The 19,306-nt window shown below is 49.8% G+C and overlaps 1 protein-coding gene across 4 annotated transcripts in view; it reads right to left on the bottom strand.

Annotated features, from left to right (window-relative positions):
- Positions 1-19,306, bottom strand: part of SCUBE1 (signal peptide, CUB domain and EGF like domain containing 1) — a 326,927-nt gene that overhangs the window by 53,944 nt on the left and 253,677 nt on the right. For all 4 annotated transcript variants that reach the window (XM_088478384.1, XM_088478382.1, XM_088478383.1 and 1 more), the window contains one exon: positions 1,704-1,826. In XM_088478384.1, the coding sequence (XP_088334510.1) occupies positions 1,704-1,826 (123 nt within the window). The remainder of the gene's footprint in view (positions 1-1,703; positions 1,827-19,306) is intronic.

Here is a 19,306-nt window from a genome sequence, read left to right on the forward strand (position 1 = left end):
AGCTGTTTGGTTGGTACTTTATCACTCTCCAATTTATCACTTTCCAGAGATTGTGGAGGTCTCACTGGGGGGCCAGTGAGACCTCCACAATCTATATAAGAACACCTTTACTGCAAATAATGTGTCTGCATAATACTGGCTCTGTGATATCCAAATGACTGGGATGCCAATTAAGTGGGTCATTTATTTTGTTGCCCAGCACGGGCACAGAAGGACAGAAAAGATTACACAATGCGCTGTGGAATCACTGAGTCATTTAAAAAATAAATACAACTGTAAAAGGGTTCCCTGACTGCTGTACGCAATGAACGCCTGAAAGGAAAAAATACAATATTATTTCACTGTCAAACATGGAAGATAAATGGGCTATCGGCTGTCTTGGTTTATTCTCCTAGCTTCTATGAATCGCTGCAATCTGTCTCAGCTGTGGGTCACCACCCACAGGCTATACGAGCGTGCATTTTGATGGCCGCGATGGTCGTGACCATCGCGACCATCGAAATTGCGAGCCGGAGCCTGCGGTTGAGGTTTTCAACCGCAAGCTCCGGAGTGATTTTGGCTCTATCAGAGCCAAAATCACTCCCACTGACATCACTAGTGATGTCAGTGGGCCGGCTTCTGACGGGAGGCGTTCCCGTGGGAACGCCCCCGTCAGGGAGGCACGCCCCCGGCACGCCCACCAAAGGGGGCGTGCTGTCAATCAACATTGACAGCACGCCCCCTTTGATCGGACACAACGAGCGAAGGAAAGTCCTTCGCTCGTCGTGTCTGGCGCATGCGCACGACGGAGCTCCCTCCGTCGTGCGCATGCTCAGTGCAGACCATCGACCCACTTGCGAGCGGACAGCCGCTCACGAGTGGGTCTGAATCAGGCCCTTAGTTGGCTATGGGCACGGTAAGGGGTTGTCAGCCAGTGAAAATCCAATTCCTATTATAGTCATATGAAGACATGAGATAATAATAACCAACATGTGAGTAATGGAACATTCAGCTGGCCTAAACAGGCCATTTTTATTTCATTTTAGAGGTGGAGTCTACATCTTAGGAGGCTTTCCTATTCTCCAGTGTAATATGGAGATACTGTAAGTATGGATGCCCAAGACCAGAATTCCCTGAAAATGGATTTAACATTAATAACTACAACTACTTGTTGAGAATACGGTTTCATGCCAGACGATGGCCACCTCCGCTGGGTGTCCGTCACGAAGAGCAAAATTGCTTAGGAATAGCACAAAACTGTACCTAGTGGCGCTGCGGATTCCCTGATTGAGGATGGGTTGCGAATGGGTTTCAGTGCCAGAGAAGGGCACTCGGCAACGTTCATGCTCCAATACTCTTCAATTTCGCAAAAACTTAAATCTGCCAGTTGTTCTGGTCTCATTGTATAGTTTTAATAGGATTTGAGGACTTTCCAGTTGCCTCTATTGCACTCAGCCCATCTCCCTGACGAAGACTCTGGCTTGGCCATTGGTGCAAAAACAGAGTGATTTGCAGGGCGCTTCATTGGTTCATTGTGAGCAGGTGACGGGTGCACTCCCCAGCTAATACTACAAGCAGACAATGCTAGACATAAGGAACACAAGATGAATATAAAAGCAGTATGCAATACTACCTATGTTCCCTTGGACAGCACAGTAACAGTAATTCAGTTGGAGTAAAGAGCACGGGTAAGTCTGTGAGGGGTCTTGCACATATCCGCTTACCTTGGCAGGTGCGCTCGTCGGTCAGTAACTTGTAACCTTTCTGGCAGCTGCATTCAAAGCTCCCAACGGTATTGCGGCAGAAATGGTCGCAGCCTCCATTGTTCACCAGACACTCGTCAATATCTGAAAGAAGAAAGGCGAATTTCCATCAGTTCAGCACTTTCACTGTAAACCTGTTACAGGCTGATAATTTACCCGGCAGGGACCGAGGCCCTGATTCAGAGCCGGACGCTCTGACCAGAGCGCTCGCTCTGAATCAGGGCCGTCCTATTTAAATTTGGAGCGGCCTTCTGGCCGCTCGCATAGCTGTGAGTTACCACCCACAGCTTATGCGAGCGTCCATGATGATGGTCGCGATGGTCAGTGGGGCCGGACCCAGACAATAGGCGTTCCCATGGGAATGCCTCTGTCTGGCAGCCACGCCCCCGGCACGCCCACCAAAGGGGGCGTGCTGTCACTCACCATCGACAGCACGCCCCCTTTGGTGCGAGACCCGGAGCGACAGCTTGGCTGTCGCTAGCCGGGTCTCGCGCATGCGCACGACGGAGCTCCCTCTGTCGTGCGCATGCGCATTTCAGTAACATCGACCCACTTGCGAGCGTCCTGTGCTCGCGAGAGGGTCTGAATGAGACCCCGAGTGCCCATAAAAAATAGTTCGAAGAATCAGCAGTTCCTGAAGTGCTGCACACGCTGTGGAAGCATCTCATTTTAGGGGCTCTTCCCACTGTGTTTTTTCGCATATTCTGGTGAAAACGTCACTGGCTGAATGGAACAGGACAATAGGCCTTGATTCTACTGAGGCCTGAGACTGGCAATATAGCGATGTGAAGAGAAAGGCACCAAACCAGAAGCTATAATGCTCTGGATGGTACAAGTTTAGGTCTACAGAATGGTATTAAGATTAAGAGGGGAGCTGTATCAAGTCTTCTAAAGTGAACAAGTGGAGGTGTTTCCCATAGCAACCAATTAGCTTCCAGCTATCATTTGTCTAGTACATTCTATAAAATGACAGCTAGAAGCTGATTGGTTGCTTTGGCCAACTTCTCCATCTGTCCTCTCTACTGGTCTGTTTACTAAGCAGTGTTAGGAGACAGAGTGAAAAGTGGTAAGAAATTGATAAGGTTCCAGCCAATCAGCTCCCAATTGTCATTTTTCAAACACAGCTTGTGAGATGGCAGCTAGGAGCTGATTGGCTGGCACCTTATCACTTTTAACTCTGTCTCCTAACACTGCTTAGTAAATAGACCCCTAGATTTGATAGATCTCCTTCTAAGAATGTCTGTTATATAGGGGTCTATTTACTAAGCAGTGTTAGGAGACAGAGTTAAAAGTGATAAGGTACCAGCCAATCAGCTCCTAACTGCCATATCACAGACTGTGTTTGAAAAATGACAGTTGGGAGCTGATTGGCTGGCACCTTATCACTTTTCACCCTGTCTCCTAACACTGCTTAGTAAATACACCCCATAGTATTTTAAAAATTACATTTTACATATACATGACAACATTAGCTACACTGCAATCATGGCGACGTGCAAATGTGTATACAAGGCGGTCATAATATAACACCATGGGCCAAATGTAATAGGGTGAGAGTTTAGAAAATGTGAGAGTTTAGCAGTAATCTCTCACATTGGTTGAGTTTTATCTTCAACATGGGAAAACATCTGAATGAGATTTTAAATCGTGAGAGTTTTTTAAGTCTAAAAAAACATGCAAGTTCACTCTGTTACTTTGTTTTTGGACTCTATTACATTGGCAAAGTTTAAAAAGTGTCAGAAACTCTCACTTTTCTAAACTCTCACCCTATTACATTTGACCCCATGTGCTTGAAAAAAAAATCGAACCAGACCTGTAACAGGCTGACTTTATAGCAGTGTAACACATAAATTATATATATATATTTTTTTTTTAAATTCCAATACCGCACACTACTCTCCCATCTTTGTATTCTCGGCGTTCCTTATTAATGTTGTGTTCCCCTTCTCTGTAGAAATACAGCTTAATTCTCTCCATGTCCGTTAATACATATAAGAAGACATTGTACCCGACAAAGAAAATCTCCAGCCTATTGTTTTCTTTTGCTGTAATTCCCACAGAGAGAGAGAGATTTTGAAGAGCGCTCTACTATTTACAATAAAAACAGAATATTTTTGGGTCTGCCAAATGATGTCTAATATCCCAAATTAAAGCCAGCTGGGCGATCTTGGGCTCGGCGAGCACGGTTTACAGCTCAGAGAGAGCTAAATCCTTCTGGTTTTGCTATTCATGGGGATTATATATTGCATCAGAGGCAGGCGATCCACGGATCTACAACTGTTATGTCCCAACAAGCCCTGACAAGTCAAAACATGATGAGAGTTGTAGTTATGTAAGCCAGCTATATGGCAACAATACGCAGTAGCCTTGTGACAGTACTCCCATGGCTGGGAGTACCAATGTTTAACGCATATACCTGTCTACAGCAGCTTATCCAACCTGGAAACAGTAGCGGTAACTTGAGACAGCCCTTAGAGCGTAATACTGTCTTGTGGCTATATTCTTTATCATACACCAGATTCACAACATTAATTTACTGCATTTGGAGTTCAAACGCTAGATCTGCCGCCAATGAGCTCATGCTTCTATCAGATTGTATTATCAGTGGTTTGGATCTCATCTAATGTACACAGATAATTAGGAACATTGTGATCAGCTTCAGCGATACTGACAGGCAGAGAAATCCTTAGGGGGGTGAAGAATATACTGATCTTGATCCAGCTTTGTGCGCATTGATGTGTTATATAATGTTGGGCGTCAGACTGACTCCAGCACAGTATAAAATAAAATAATTACTACTCTATGTCTTAATCCTGTATGACCCAGTGACGCCTTTCCAGCCAATTCTACAGCTATGCTATGTTCTCCACACATATACATAGACGTATATATTCCTGAACATATAGACCCTGCAAAGTCATTGGGAAACAGATTTCACATAGATCCAGCATTGGATCAATAAGTCAGTGTGATTCTCGCTCCCATTTCCGCCCACTTACAGAAGAGTGATAAGTTATCAGTATAAATTATCATTAAATGTCGTCTATAGAGCCATGCTAGAAAGCAGGCTGGGTTCCTGCACTAATGCTATATCAGTGGTTTGTTAGGGACCAGCCTATAGGATGCAGCATTTCCCAAAGGTCTCGTATGAAAGTTTTTATTTTAGTTGAGTCAAAGTGAATTGTTTTGTTATAGAGTAGCAGCAGCAGCATCCTGTGCTCCTCTGAATTACAGAAAAGGAGCACAAGTACTGAATGATCTGGCACCTAATAGAATCTTGCGATATGTTTAGAACCTGCTGCCACTCTGACTTCTCCTGGATTACTGCACTCCCTGCAAACTGTATTGCACAGTAGGCAACTGCAATCTGAGATACTGGTACAGTGGGTTCCTAGTATGGGTACTAAAATAAGGTACCAAAGTTACTATCGGAATTATAGATGGTACGACGGTGGCTGCGCGGCTTGGCGAGACTCAGGCACCATACCAAGGCCTCCGCTTGCAGGAGAGCAAAATGGCTTCTCTCCCAAGCATGCGCCGATGCATGAAGGCTGAAAACCCAAAGCAGTGATAACGGACTAGACAAGAGGATGGAGCGACATGGGCAGACCCACTCCAAACGTCTGCACTGTGGTCTCTGTGTACGACACAAGACGTGTCATGCCTGGACATGACACATGCAATGCCATGGAGAATGCAGGTATGAATTCAGCCATGCAGAGCAGCATCTCGCAGGTATCCTTGCTGTGTATGCTTCAGCGGTGCCTGGAAACGTTTAGTTCAGGAAAATACGATGTTTGTGGGAGACAAAGAGAAACAGAATTACAGGTGTGTCATTTGCTACTGATGCATCATCTTATCATACTGTTACATATGCTTCTAAATAATAACTCTTAGTCTTCTGTATTACTGTAGAATACATTATTGGGAGGTTGTCTGCTGGGATCCTCAAATGAGAAACGACATGGGGCTGGGCTATTCAACTGGCTGTGGGGATACATGTGACAAGCTGCTATGTATGTGGACATGTGTGACAAGCTGGTGTGCATGGGGACATGTGAGACAAGTTGGTGAGCATGGGGACATGTGTGACAAGCTGCTGTGCATGGGGACATGTGTGACAAGCTGGTGAGCATGGGGACATCTGTGACAAGCTGCTGTGCATGGGGACATGTGTGACAAGCTGGTGAGCATGAGGACATGTGTGATAAAGCTGGTATGCATGGGGACATGTGTGAAAAAGCTGCTGTGCATGGGGACATGTGTGACAAGTTGCTGTGCATGGGTACATGTGTGACAAGCTGCTGTGCATGGGGACATGTGTGACAAGCTGTTGTGCATGGGGACATGTGTGATAAAGCTGCTGTGCATGAGGACATGTGTGACAAGCTAGTGTGCATGGGGACATGTGTGATAAAGCTGGTGTGCATGGGGACATGTGTGAGACAAGCTGATGAGCATGAGGACATGTGTGAAAAAGCTGGTGTGCATGGGGACATGTGTGACAAGCTGCTGTGCATGGGGACATGTGTGACAAGCTGCTGTGCATGGGGACATGTGTGAAAAAGCTGGTGTGCTTGGGGACATGTGTGACAAGCTGGTGTGCATGGGGACATGTGTGAAAAAGCTGGTGTGCTTGGGGACATGTGTGACAAGCTGGTGTGCATGGGGACATGTGTGACAAGCTGCTGTGCATGGGGACATGTGTGACAAGTTGCTGTGCATGGGGACATGTGTGAAAAAGCTGGTTTGCTTGGGGTGGTGTGCATGGGGACATGTGTGACAAGCTGGTGTGCATGGGGACATGTGTGACATGCTGCTGTGCATGGGGACATGTGTGACAAGCTGCTGTGCATGGGGACATGTGTGATAAAGCTGGTGAGCAAGGGGACATGTGTAATAAAGCTGCTGTGCATGAGGACATGTGTGACAAGCTAGTGTGCATGGGGACATGTGTGACAAGCTAGTGTGCATGGGGACATGTGTGACAAGCTGGTGTGCATGGGGATACGTGTGATAAAGCTGGTGTGCATGGGGACATGTGTGACAAGCTGGTGTGCATGGGGACATGTGTGACAAGCTGGTGTGCATGGGGACACGTGTGACAAGCTGCTGTGCATGGGGACATGTGTGACAAGCTGATGTGCATGGGGACATGTCTGATAAAGCTGCTGTGCATGGGGACATGTGTGATAAAGCTGTTGTGCATGGGGACATGTGTGATAAAGCTGTTGTGCATGGGGACATGTGTGACAAGCTGGTGTGCATGGGGACATGTGTGATAAAGCTGGTGTGCATGGGGACATGTGTGACAAGCTGCTGTGCATGGGGACATGTGTGATAAAGCTGGTGTGCATGGGGACATGTGTGATAAAGCTGCTGTGCATGGGGACATGTGTGATAAGGTGTGCATGGGGACATGTGTGACAAGCTGGTGTGCATGGGGACATGTGTGACAAGCTGCTGTGCATGGGGACATGTGTGATAAAGCTGGTGAGCATGGGGACATGTGTGATAAAGCTGCTGTGCATGACAACATGTGTGACAAGCTGGTGTGCATGGGGACATGTGTGACAAACTGGTGTGCATGGGGACATGTGTGATAAAGCTGCTGTGCATGGGGACATGTGTGATAAAGCTGTTGTGCATGTGGACATGTGTGACAAGCTGGTGTGCATGGGGACATGTGTGATAAAGCTGGTGTGCATGGGGACATGTGTGACAAGCTGCTGAGCATGGGGATACGTGTGATAAAACTGGTGTGCATGGGGTCATGTGTGACAAGCTGGTGAGCATGGGGACATGTGTGACAAGCTGGTGAGCATGAGGACATGTGTGATAAAGCTGGTGTGCATGGGGACATGTGTGACAAGCTGCTGTGCATGGGGACATGTGTGACAAGCTGGTGTGCATGGGGACATGTGTGAAAAAGCTGGTGTGCTTGGGGTGGTGTGCATGGGGACATGTGTGACAAGCTGGTGAGCATGGGGACATGTGTGACAAGCTGGTGAGCATGAGGACATGTGTGATAAAGCTGGTGTGCATGGGGACATGTGTGACAATTTGCTGTGCATGGGGACATGTGTGACAAGCTGCTGTGCATGGGGATATGTGTGACAAGCTGCTGTGCATGGGGACATGTGTGATGAAGCTGCTGAGCATGGGAACATGTGTGTTAAAGCTGCTGCGCATGAGGACATGTGTGACAAGCTGGTGTGCATGGGGACATGTGTGACAAGTTAGTGTGCATGGGGACATGTGTGATAAAGCTGGTGTGCATGGGGACATGTCTGACAAGCTGTTGTGCATGGGGATACGTGCGATAAAGCTGGTGTGCATGGGGACATGTGTGACAAGCTGGTGTGCATGGGGACATGTGTGATAAAGCTGGTGTGCATGGGGACATGTGTGACAGGCTGGTGTGCATGGGGACATGTGTGACAAGCTGATGTGCATGGGGACAAGTGTGATAAAGCTGCTGTGCATGGGGACATGTGTGATAAAGCTGCTGTGCATGGGGACATGTGTGATAAAGCTGCTGTGCATGAGGACATGTGTGACAAGCTGGTGTGCATGGGGACATGTGTGACAAGCTGGTGTGCATGGGGACATGTGTGACAAGCTGGTGTGCATGGGGACGTGTGACAAGCTGGTGTGCATGGGGACATGTGTGATAAAGCTGCTGTACATGGGGACATGTGTGATAAAGCTGCTGTTCATGAGGACATGTGTGAAAAGCTGCTGTGCATGGGGACATTTGTGATAAGCTAGTGTGCATGAGGACATGTGTGATAAAGCTGGTGTGCATGGGGACATGTGTGACAAGCTGCTGTGCATGGGGATACGTGTGATAATGCTGGTGTGCATGGGGACATGTGTGACAAGCTGGTGAGCATGGGGACATGTGTGATAAAGCTGGTGTGCATGGGGACATGTGTGACAAGCTGCTGTGCATGGGGACATATGTGACAAGCTGCTGTGCATGGGGACATGTGTGAAAAAGCTGGTGTGCTTGGGGTGGTGTGCATGGGGACATGTGTGACAAGCTGGTGTGCATGGGGACATGTGTGACATGCTGCTGTGCATGGGGACATGTGTGACAAGCTGCTGTGCATGGGCTCATGTGTGATAAGCTGGTAAGCATGGGGACATGTGTGACAAGCTGGTGAGCATGAGGACATGTGTGATAAAGCTGCTGTGCATGGGGACATGTGTGACAAGCTGCTGTGCATGGGGACATGTGTGACAAGCTGGTGTGCATGGGGACATGTGTGAAAAAGCTGGTGTGCTTGGGGTGGTGTGCGTGGGGACATGTGTGACAAGCTGGTGAGCATGGGGACATGTGTGACAAGCTGGAGAGCATGAGGACATGTGTGATAAAGCTGGTGTGCATGGGGACATGTGTGACAAGCTGGTGTGAATGGGGACATGTGTGACAAGCTGCTGTGCATGGGGATATGTGTGACAAGCTGCTGTGCATGGGGACATGTGTGATGAAGCTGGTGAGCATGGGAACATGTGTAATAAAGCTGCTGTGCATGAGGACATGTGTGACAAGCTGGTGTGCATGGGGACATGTGTGACAAGCTAGTGTGCATGGGGACATGTGTGATAAAGCTGGTGTGCATGGGGACATGTGTGACAAGCTGTTGTGCATGGGGATACGTGCGATAAAGCTGGTGTGCATGGGGACATGTGTGACAAGCAGGTGTGCATGGGGACATGTGTGATAAAGCTGGTGTGCATGGGGACATGTGTGATAAAGCTGGTGTGCATGGGGACATGTGTGACAAGCTGGTGTGCATGGGGACATGTGTGACAAGCTGATGTGCATAGGGAGATGTGTGATAAAGCTGCTGTGCATGGGGACATGTGTGATAAAGCTGCTGTGCATGGGGACATGTGTGATAAAGCTGCTGTGCATGAGGACATGTGTGACAAGCTGGTGTGCATGGGGACATGTGTGACAAGCTGGTGTGCATGGGGACATGTGTGACAAGCTGGTGTGCATGGGTACATGTGTGATAAAGCTGCTGTACATGGGGACATGTGTGATAAAGCTGCTGTGCATGAGGACATGTGTGAAAAGCTGGTGTGCATGGGGACATGTGTGATAAGCTAGTGTGCATGAGGACATGTGTGATAAAGCTGGTGTGCATGGGGACATGTGTGACAAGCTGCTGTGCATGGGGATACGTGTGATAATGCTGGTGTGCATGGGGACATGTGTGACAAGCTGGTGAGCATGGGGACATGTGTGATAAAGCTGGTGTGCATGGGGACATGTGTGACAAGCTGGTGAGCATGGGGACATGTGTGATAAAGCTGGTGTGCATGGGGACATGTGTGACAAGCTGCTGTGCATGGGGACATGTGTGACAAGCTGCTGTGCATGGGGACATGTGTGAAAAAGCTGGTGTGCTTGGGGTGGTGTGCATGGGGACATGTGTCAAGCTGGTGTGCACGGGGACATGTGTGACATGCTGCTGTGCATGGGGACATGTGTGACAAGCTGCTGTGCATGGGGACATGTGTGATGAAGCTGTTGAGCATGGGAACATGTGTAATAAAGCTGCTGTGCATGAGGACATGTGTGACAAGCTGGTGTGCATGGGGACATGTGTGATAAGCTAGTGTGCATGGGGACATGTGTGATAAAGCTGGTGTGCATGGGGACATGTGTGACAAGCTGTTGTGCATGGGGATACGTGCGATAAAGCTGCTGTGCATGGGGACATGTGTGACAAGCAGGTGCGCATGGGGACATGTTTGATAAAGCTGGTGTGCATAGGGACATGTGTGATAAAGCTGGTGTGCATGGGGACATGTGTGACAAGCTGGTGTGCATGGGGACATGTGTGACAAGCTGATGTGCATGGGGAGATGTGTGATAAAGCTGCTGTGCATGGGGACATGTGTGATAAAGCTGCTGTGCATGGGGACATGTGTGATAAAGCTGCTGTGCATGAGGACATGTGTGACAAGCTGGTGTGCATGGGGACATGTGTGACAAGCTGGTGTGCATGGGGACATGTGTGACAAGCTGGTGTGCATGGGTACATGTGTGATAAAGCTGCTGTACATGGGAACATGTGTGATAAAGCTGCTGTGCATGAGGACATGTGTGAAAAGCTGGTGTGCAAGGGGACATGTGTGATAAGCTAGTGTGCATGAGGACATGTGTGATAAAGCTGGTGTGCATGGGGACATGTGTGACAAGCTGCTGTGCATGGGGATACGTGTGATAATGCTGGTTTGCATGGGGACATGTGTGACTAGCTGGTGAGCATGGGGACATGTGTGATAAAGCTGGTGTGCATGGGGACATGTGTGACAAGCTGGTGAGCATGGGGACATGTGTGATAAAGCTGGTGTGCATGGGGACATGTGTGACAAGCTGCTGTGCATGGGGACATGTGTGACAAGCTTCTGTGCATGGGGACATGTGTGAAAAAGCTGGTGTGCTTGGGGTGGTGTGCATGGGGACATGTGTGACAAGCTGGTGTGCATGGGGACATGTGTGACATGCTGCTGTGCATGGGGACATGTGTGACAAGCTGCTGTGCATGGGGACATGTGTGATAAAGCTGGTGAGCATGGGGACATGTGTAATAAAGCTGCTGTGCATGAGGACATGTGTGACAAGCCAGTGTGCATGGGGACATGTGTGACAAGCTAGTGTGCATGGGGACATGTGTGACAAGTTGCTGTGCATGGGGACATGTCTGATAAAGCTGCTGTGCATGGGGACATGTGTGATAAAGCTGTTGTGCATGGGGACATGTGTGATAAAGCTGTTGTGCATGGGGACATGTGTGACAAGCTGGTGTGCATGGGGACATGTGTGATAAAGCTGGTGTGCATGGGGACATGTGTGACAAGCTGCTGTGCATGGGGACATGTGTGATAAAGCTGCTGTGCATGGGGACATGTGTGATAAGCTGGTGTGCATGGGGACATGTGTGACAAGCTGGTGTGCATGGGGACATGTGTGACAAGCTGCTGTGTATGGGGACATGTGTGATAAAGCTGGTGAGCATGGGGACATGTGTGATAAAGCTGCTGTGCATGAGGACATGTGTGATAAGCTGGTGTGCATGGGGACATGTGTGACAAGCTGCTGTGCATGGGGACATGTGTGACAAGCTGGTGTGCATGGGGACATGTGTGAAAAAGCTGGTGTGCTTGGGGTGGTGTGCATGGGGACATGTGTGACAAGCTGGTGAGCATGGGGACATGTGTGACAAGCTGGTGAGCATGAGGACATGTGTGATAAAGCTGGTGTGCATGGGGACATGTGTGACAATTTGCTGTGCATGGGGACATGTGTGACAAGCTGCTGTGCATGGGGATATGTGTGACAAGCTGCTGTGCATGGGGACATGTGTGATGAAGCTGCTGAGCATGGGAACATGTGTGTTAAAGCTGCTGCGCATGAGGACATGTGTGACAAGCTGGTGTGCATGGGGACATGTGTGACAAGTTAGTGTGCATGGGGACATGTGTGATAAAGCTGGTGTGCATGGGGACATGTGTGACAAGCTGTTGTGCATGGGGATACGTGCGATAAAGCTGGTGTGCATGGGGACATGTGTGACAAGCTGGTGTGCATGGGGACATGTGTGATAAAGCTGGTGTGCATGGGGACATGTGTGACAGGCTGGTGTGCATGGGGACATGTGTGACAAGCTGATGTGCATGGGGACAAGTGTGATAAAGCTGCTGTGCATGGGGACATGTGTGATAAAGCTGCTGTGCATGGGGACATGTGTGATAAAGCTGCTGTGCATGAGGACATGTGTGACAAGCTGGTGTGCATGGGGACATGTGTGACAAGCTGGTGTGCATGGGGACATGTGTGACAAGCTGGTGTGCATGGGGACGTGTGACAAGCTGGTGTGCATGGGGACATGTGTGATAAAGCTGCTGTACATGGGGACATGTGTGATAAAGCTGCTGTGCATGAGGACATGTGTGAAAAGCTGCTGTGCATGGGGACATGTGTGACAAGTTGCTGTGCATGGGTACATGTGTGACAAGCTGCTGTGCATGGGGACATGTGTGACAAGCTGCTGTGCATGGGGACATGTGTGATAAAGCTGCTGTGCATGAGGACATGTGTGACAAGCTAGTGTGCATGGGGACATGTGTGATAAAGCTGGTGTGCATGGGGACATGTGTGAGACAAGCTGATGAGCATGAGGACATGTGTGAAAAAGCTGGTGTGCATGGGGACATGTGTGACAAGCTGCTGTGCATGGGGACATGTGTGACAAGCTGCTGTGCATGGGGACATGTGTGAAAAAGCTGGTGTGCTTGTGGACATGTGTGACAAGCTGGTGTGCATGGGGACATGTGTGAAAAAGCTGGTGTGCTTGGGTACATGTGTGACAAGCTGGTGTGCATGGGGACATGTGTGACAAGCTGCTGTGCATGGGGACATGTGTGACAAGCTGCTGTGCATGGGGACATGTGTGAAAAAGCTGGTTTGCTTGGGGTGGTGTGCATGGGGACATGTGTGACAAGCTGGTGTGCATGGGGACATGCGTGACATGCTGCTGTGCATGGGGACATGTGTGACAAGCTGCTGTGCATGGGGACATGTGTGATAAAGCTGGTGAGCATGGGGACATGTGTAATAAAGCTGCTGTGCATGAGGACATGTGTGACAAGCTAGTGTGCATGGGGACATGTGTGACAAGCTAGTGTGCATGGGGACATGTGTGACAAGCTGGTGTGCATGGGGACACGTGTGATAAAGCTGGTGTGCATGGGGACATGTGTGACAAGCTGGTGTGCATGGGGACATGTGTGACAAGCTGGTGTGCATGGGGACACGTGTGACAAGCTGCTGTGCATGGGGACATGTGTGACAAGCTGATGTGCATGGGGACATGTCTGATAAACTGCTGTGCATGGGGACATGTGTGATAAAGCTGTTGTGCATGGGGACATGTGTGATAAAGCTGTTGTGCATGGGGACATGTGTGACAAGCTGGTGTGCATGGGGGCATGTGTGATAAAGCTGGTGTGCATGGGGACATGTGTGACAAGCTGCTGTGAATGGGGACATGTGTGATAAAGCTGGTGTGCATGGGGACATGTGTGATAAAGCTGCTGTGCATGGGGACATGTGTGATAAGGTGTGCATGGGGACATGTGTGACAAGCTGGTGTGCATGGGGACATGTGTGACAAGCTGCTGTGCATGGGGACATGTGTGATAAAGCTGGTGAGCATGGGGACATGTGTGATAAAGCTGCTGTGCATGACGACATGTGTGACAAGCTGGTGTGCATGGGGACATGTGTGACAAACTGGTGTGCATGGGGACATGTGTGATAAAGCTGCTGTGCATGGGGACATGTGTGATAAAGCTGTTGTGCATGTGGACATGTGTGACAAGCTGGTGTGCATGGGGACATGTGTGATAAAGCTGGTGTGCATGGGGACATGTGTGACAAGCTGCTGAGCATGGGGATACGTGTGATAAAACTGGTGTGCATGGGGTCATGTGTGACAAGCTGGTGAGCATGGGGACATGTGTGACAAGCTAGTGAGCATGAGGACATGTGTGATAAAGCTGGTGTGCATGGGGACATGTGTGACAAGCTGCTGTGCATGGGGACATGTGTGACAAGCTGGTGTGCATGGGGACATGTGTGAAAAAGCTGGTGTGCTTGGGGTGGTGTGCATGGGGACATGTGTGACAAGCTGGTGAGCATGGGGACATGTGTGACAAGCTGGTGAGCATGAGGACATGTGTGATAAAGCTGGTGTGCATGGGGACATGTGTGACAATTTGCTGTGCATGGGGACATGTGTGACAAGCTGCTGTGCATGGGGATATGTGTGACAAGCTGCTGTGCATGGGGACATGTGTGATGAAGCTGCTGAGCATGGGAACATGTGTGTTAAAGCTGCTGCGCATGAGGACATGTGTGACAAGCTGGTGTGCATGGGGACATGTGTGACAAGTTAGTGTGCATGGGGACATGTGTGATAAAGCTGGTGTGCATGGGGACATGTGTGACAAGCTGTTGTGCATGGGGATACGTGCGATAAAGCTGGTGTGCATGGGGACATGTGTGACAAGCTGGTGTGCATGGGGACATGTGTGATAAAGCTGGTGTGCATGGGGACATGTGTGACAGGCTGGTGTGCATGGGGACATGTGTGACAAGCTGATGTGCATGGGGACAAGTGTGATAAAGCTGCTGTGCATGGGGACATGTGTGATAAAGCTGCTGTGCATGGGGACATGTGTGATAAAGCTGGCTTGCATGAGGACATGTGTGACAAGCTGGTGTGCATGGGGACATGTGTGACAAGCTGGTGTGCATGGGGACATGTGTGACAAGCTGGTGTGCATGGGGACGTGTGACAAGCTGGTGTGCATGGGGACATGTGTGATAAAGCTGCTGTACATGGGGACATGTGTGATAAAGCTGCTGTTCATGAGGACATGTGTGAAAAGCTGCTGTGCATGGGGACATTTGTGATAAGCTAGTGTGCATGAGGACATGTGTGATAAAGCTGGTGTGCATGGGGACATGTGTGACAAGCTGCTGTGCATGGGGATACGTGTGATAATGCTGGTGTGCATGGGGACATGTGTGACAAGCTGGTGAGCATGGGGACATGTGTGATAAAGCTGGTGTGCATGGGGACATGTGTGACAAGCTGCTGTGCATGGGGACATATGTGACAAGCTGCTGTGCATGGGGACATGTGTGAAAAAGCTGGTGTGCTTGGGGTGGTGTGCATGGGGACATGTGTGACAAGCTGGTGTGCATGGGGACATGTGTGACATGCTGCTGTGCATGGGGACATGTGTGACAAGCTGCTGTGCATGGGGTCATGTGTGATAAGCTGGTAAGCATGGGGACATGTGTGACAAGCTGGTGAGCATGAGGACATGTGTGATAAAGCTGCTGTGCATGGGGACATGTGTGACAAGCTGCTGTGCATGGGGACATGTGTGACAAGCTGGTGTGCATGGGGACATGTGTGAAAAAGCTGGTGTGCTTGGGGTGGTGTGCGTGGGGACATGTGTGACAAGCTGGTGAGCATGGGGACATGTGTGACAAGCTGGAGAGCATGAGGACATGTGTGATAAAGCTGGTGTGCATGGGGACATGTGTGACAAGCTGGTGTGAATGGGGACATGTGTGACAAGCTGCTGTGCATGGGGATATGTGTGACAAGCTGCTGTGCATGGGGACATGTGTGATGAAGCTGGTGAGCATGGGAACATGTGTAATAAAGCTGCTGTGCATGAGGACATGTGTGACAAGCTGGTGTGCATGGGGACATGTGTGACAAGCTAGTGTGCATGGGGACATGTGTGATAAAGCTGGTGTGCATGGGGACATGTGTGACAAGCTGTTGTGCATGGGGATACGTGCGATAAAGCTGGTGTGCATGGGGACATGTGTGACAAGCAGGTGTGCATGGGGACATGTGTGATAAAGCTGGTGTGCATGGGGACATGTGTGATAAAGCTGGTGTGCATGGGGACATGTGTGACAAGCTGGTGTGCATGGGGACATGTGTGACAAGCTGATGTGCATAGGGAGATGTGTGATAAAGCTGCTGTGCATGGGGACATGTGTGATAAAGCTGCTGTGCATGGGGACATGTGTGATAAAGCTGCTGTGCATGAGGACATGTGTGACAAGCTGGTGTGCATGGGGACATGTGTGACAAGCTGGTGTGCATGGGGACATGTGTGACAAGCTGGTGTGCATGGGTACATGTGTGATAAAGCTGCTGTACATGGGGACATGTGTGATAAAGCTGCTGTGCATGAGGACATGTGTGAAAAGCTGGTGTGCATGGGGACATGTGTGATAAGCTAGTGTGCATGAGGACATGTGTGATAAAGCTGGTGTGCATGGGGACATGTGTGACAAGCTGCTGTGCATGGGGATACGTGTGATAATGCTGGTGTGCATGGGGACATGTGTGACAAGCTGGTGAGCATGGGGACATGTGTGATAAAGCTGGTGTGCATGGGGACATGTGTGACAAGCTGGTGAGCATGGGGACATGTGTGATAAAGCTGGTGTGCATGGGGACATGTGTGACAAGCTGCTGTGCATGGGGACATGTGTGACAAGCTGCTGTGCATGGGGACATGTGTGAAAAAGCTGGTGTGCTTGGGGTGGTGTGCATGGGGACATGTGTCAAGCTGGTGTGCACGGGGACATGTGTGACATGCTGCTGTGCATGGGGACATGTGTGACAAGCTGCTGTGCATGGGGACATGTGTGATGAAGCTGTTGAGCATGGGAACATGTGTAATAAAGCTGCTGTGCATGAGGACATGTGTGACAAGCTGGTGTGCATGGGGACATGTGTGATAAGCTAGTGTGCATGGGGACATGTGTGATAAAGCTGGTGTGCATGGGGACATGTGTGACAAGCTGTTGTGCATGGGGATACGTGCGATAAAGCTGCTGTGCATGGGGACATGTGTGACAAGCAGGTGCGCATGGGGACATGTTTGATAAAGCTGGTGTGCATAGGGACATGTGTGATAAAGCTGGTGTGCATGGGGACATGTGTGACAAGCTGGTGTGCATGGGGACATGTGTGACAAGCTGATGTGCATGGGGAGATGTGTGATAAAGCTGCTGTGCATGGGGACATGTGTGATAAAGCTGCTGTGCATGGGGACATGTGTGATAAAGCTGCTGTGCATGAGGACATGTGTGACAAGCTGGTGTGCATGGGGACATGTGTGACAAGCTGGTGTGCATGGGGACATGTGTGACAAGCTGGTGTGCATGGGTACATGTGTGATAAAGCTGCTGTACATGGGAACATGTGTGATAAAGCTGCTGTGCATGAGGACATGTGTGAAAAGCTGGTGTGCAAGGGGACATGTGTGATAAGCTAGTGTGCATGAGGACATGTGTGATAAAGCTGGTGTGCATGGGGACATGTGTGACAAGCTGCTGTGCATGGGGATACGTGTGATAATGCTGGTTTGCATGGGGACATGTGTGACTAGCTGGTGAGCATGGGGACATGTGTGATAAAGCTGGTGTGCATGGGGACATGTGTGACAAGCTGGTGAGCATGGGGACATGTGTGATTAAGCTGGTGTGCATGGGGACATGTGTGACAAGCTGCTGTGCATGGGGACATGTGTGACAAGCTTCTGTGCATGGGGACATGTGTGAAAAAGCTGGTGTGCTTGGGGTGGTGTGCATGGGGACATGTGTGACAAGCTGGTGTGCATGGGGACATGTGTGACATGCTGCTGTGCATGGGGACATGTGTGACAAGCTGCTGTGCATGGCGACATGTGTGATAAAGCTGGTGAGCATGGGGACATGTGTAATAAAGCTGCTGTGCATGAGGACATGTGTGACAAGCCAGTGTGCATGGGGACATGTGTGACAAGCTAGTGTGCATGGGGACATGTGTGACAAGTTGCTGTGCATGGGGACATGTCTGATAAAGCTGCTGTGCATGGGGACATGTGTGATAAAGCTGTTGTGCATGGGGACATGTGTGATAAAGCTGTTGTGCATGGGGACATGTGTGACAAGCTGGTGTGCATGGGGACATGTGTGATAAAGCTGGTGTGCATGGGGACATGTGTGACAAGCTGCTGTGCATGGGGACATGTGTGATAAAGCTGCTGTGCATGGGGACATGTGTGATAAGCTGGTGTGCATGGGGACATGTGTGACAAGCTGGTGTGCATGGGGACATGTGTGACAAGCTGCTGTGTATGGGGACATGTGTGATAAAGCTGGTGAGCATGGGGACATGTGTGATAAAGCTGCTGTGCATGAGGACATGTGTGATAAGCTGGTGTGCATGGGGACATGTGTGACAAACTGGTGTGCATGGGGACATGTGTGATAAAGCTGCTGTGCATGGGGACATGTGTGATAAAGCTGTTGTGCATGTGGACATGTGTGACAAGCTGGTGTGCATAGGGACATGTGTGATAAAGCTGGTGTGCATGGGGACATGTGTGACAGGCTGCTGTGCATGGGGATACGTGTGATAAAACTGGTGTACATGGGGTCATGTGTGACAAGCTGGTGAGCATGGGGACATGTGTGACAAGTTGGTGAGCATGAGGACAAGTGTGATAAAGCTGGTATGCATGGGGACATGTGTGACAAGCTGCTGTGCATGGGGACATGTGTGACAAGCTGGTGTGCATGGGGATATGTGTGAAAAAGCTGGTGTGCTTGGGGTGGTGTGCATGGGGACATGTGTGACAAGCTGGTGAACATGGGGACATGTGTGACAAAGCTGGTGTGCATGGGGACATGTGTGACAAGCTGGTGTGCATGGGGACATGTGTGACAAGCTGTTGTGCATGGGGATATGTGTGACAAGCTGCTGTGCATGGGGACATGTGTGATGAAGCTGTTGAGCATGGGAACATGTGTGATAAGCTGCTGTGCATGAGGACATGTGTGACAAGCTGGTGTGCATGGGGACATGTGTGACAAGCTGGTGTGCAAGGGGACATGTGTGATAAAGCTGCTGTGCATGGGGACATGTGTGATAAAGCTGGTGAGCATGGGGACA

The sequence above is a fragment of the Taudactylus pleione genome, unplaced genomic scaffold, assembly GCF_031769625.1.
Source record: "Taudactylus pleione unplaced genomic scaffold, aTauple2 ptg000212l, whole genome shotgun sequence".
Lineage (NCBI taxonomy): Eukaryota > Metazoa > Chordata > Amphibia > Anura > Myobatrachidae > Taudactylus > Taudactylus pleione.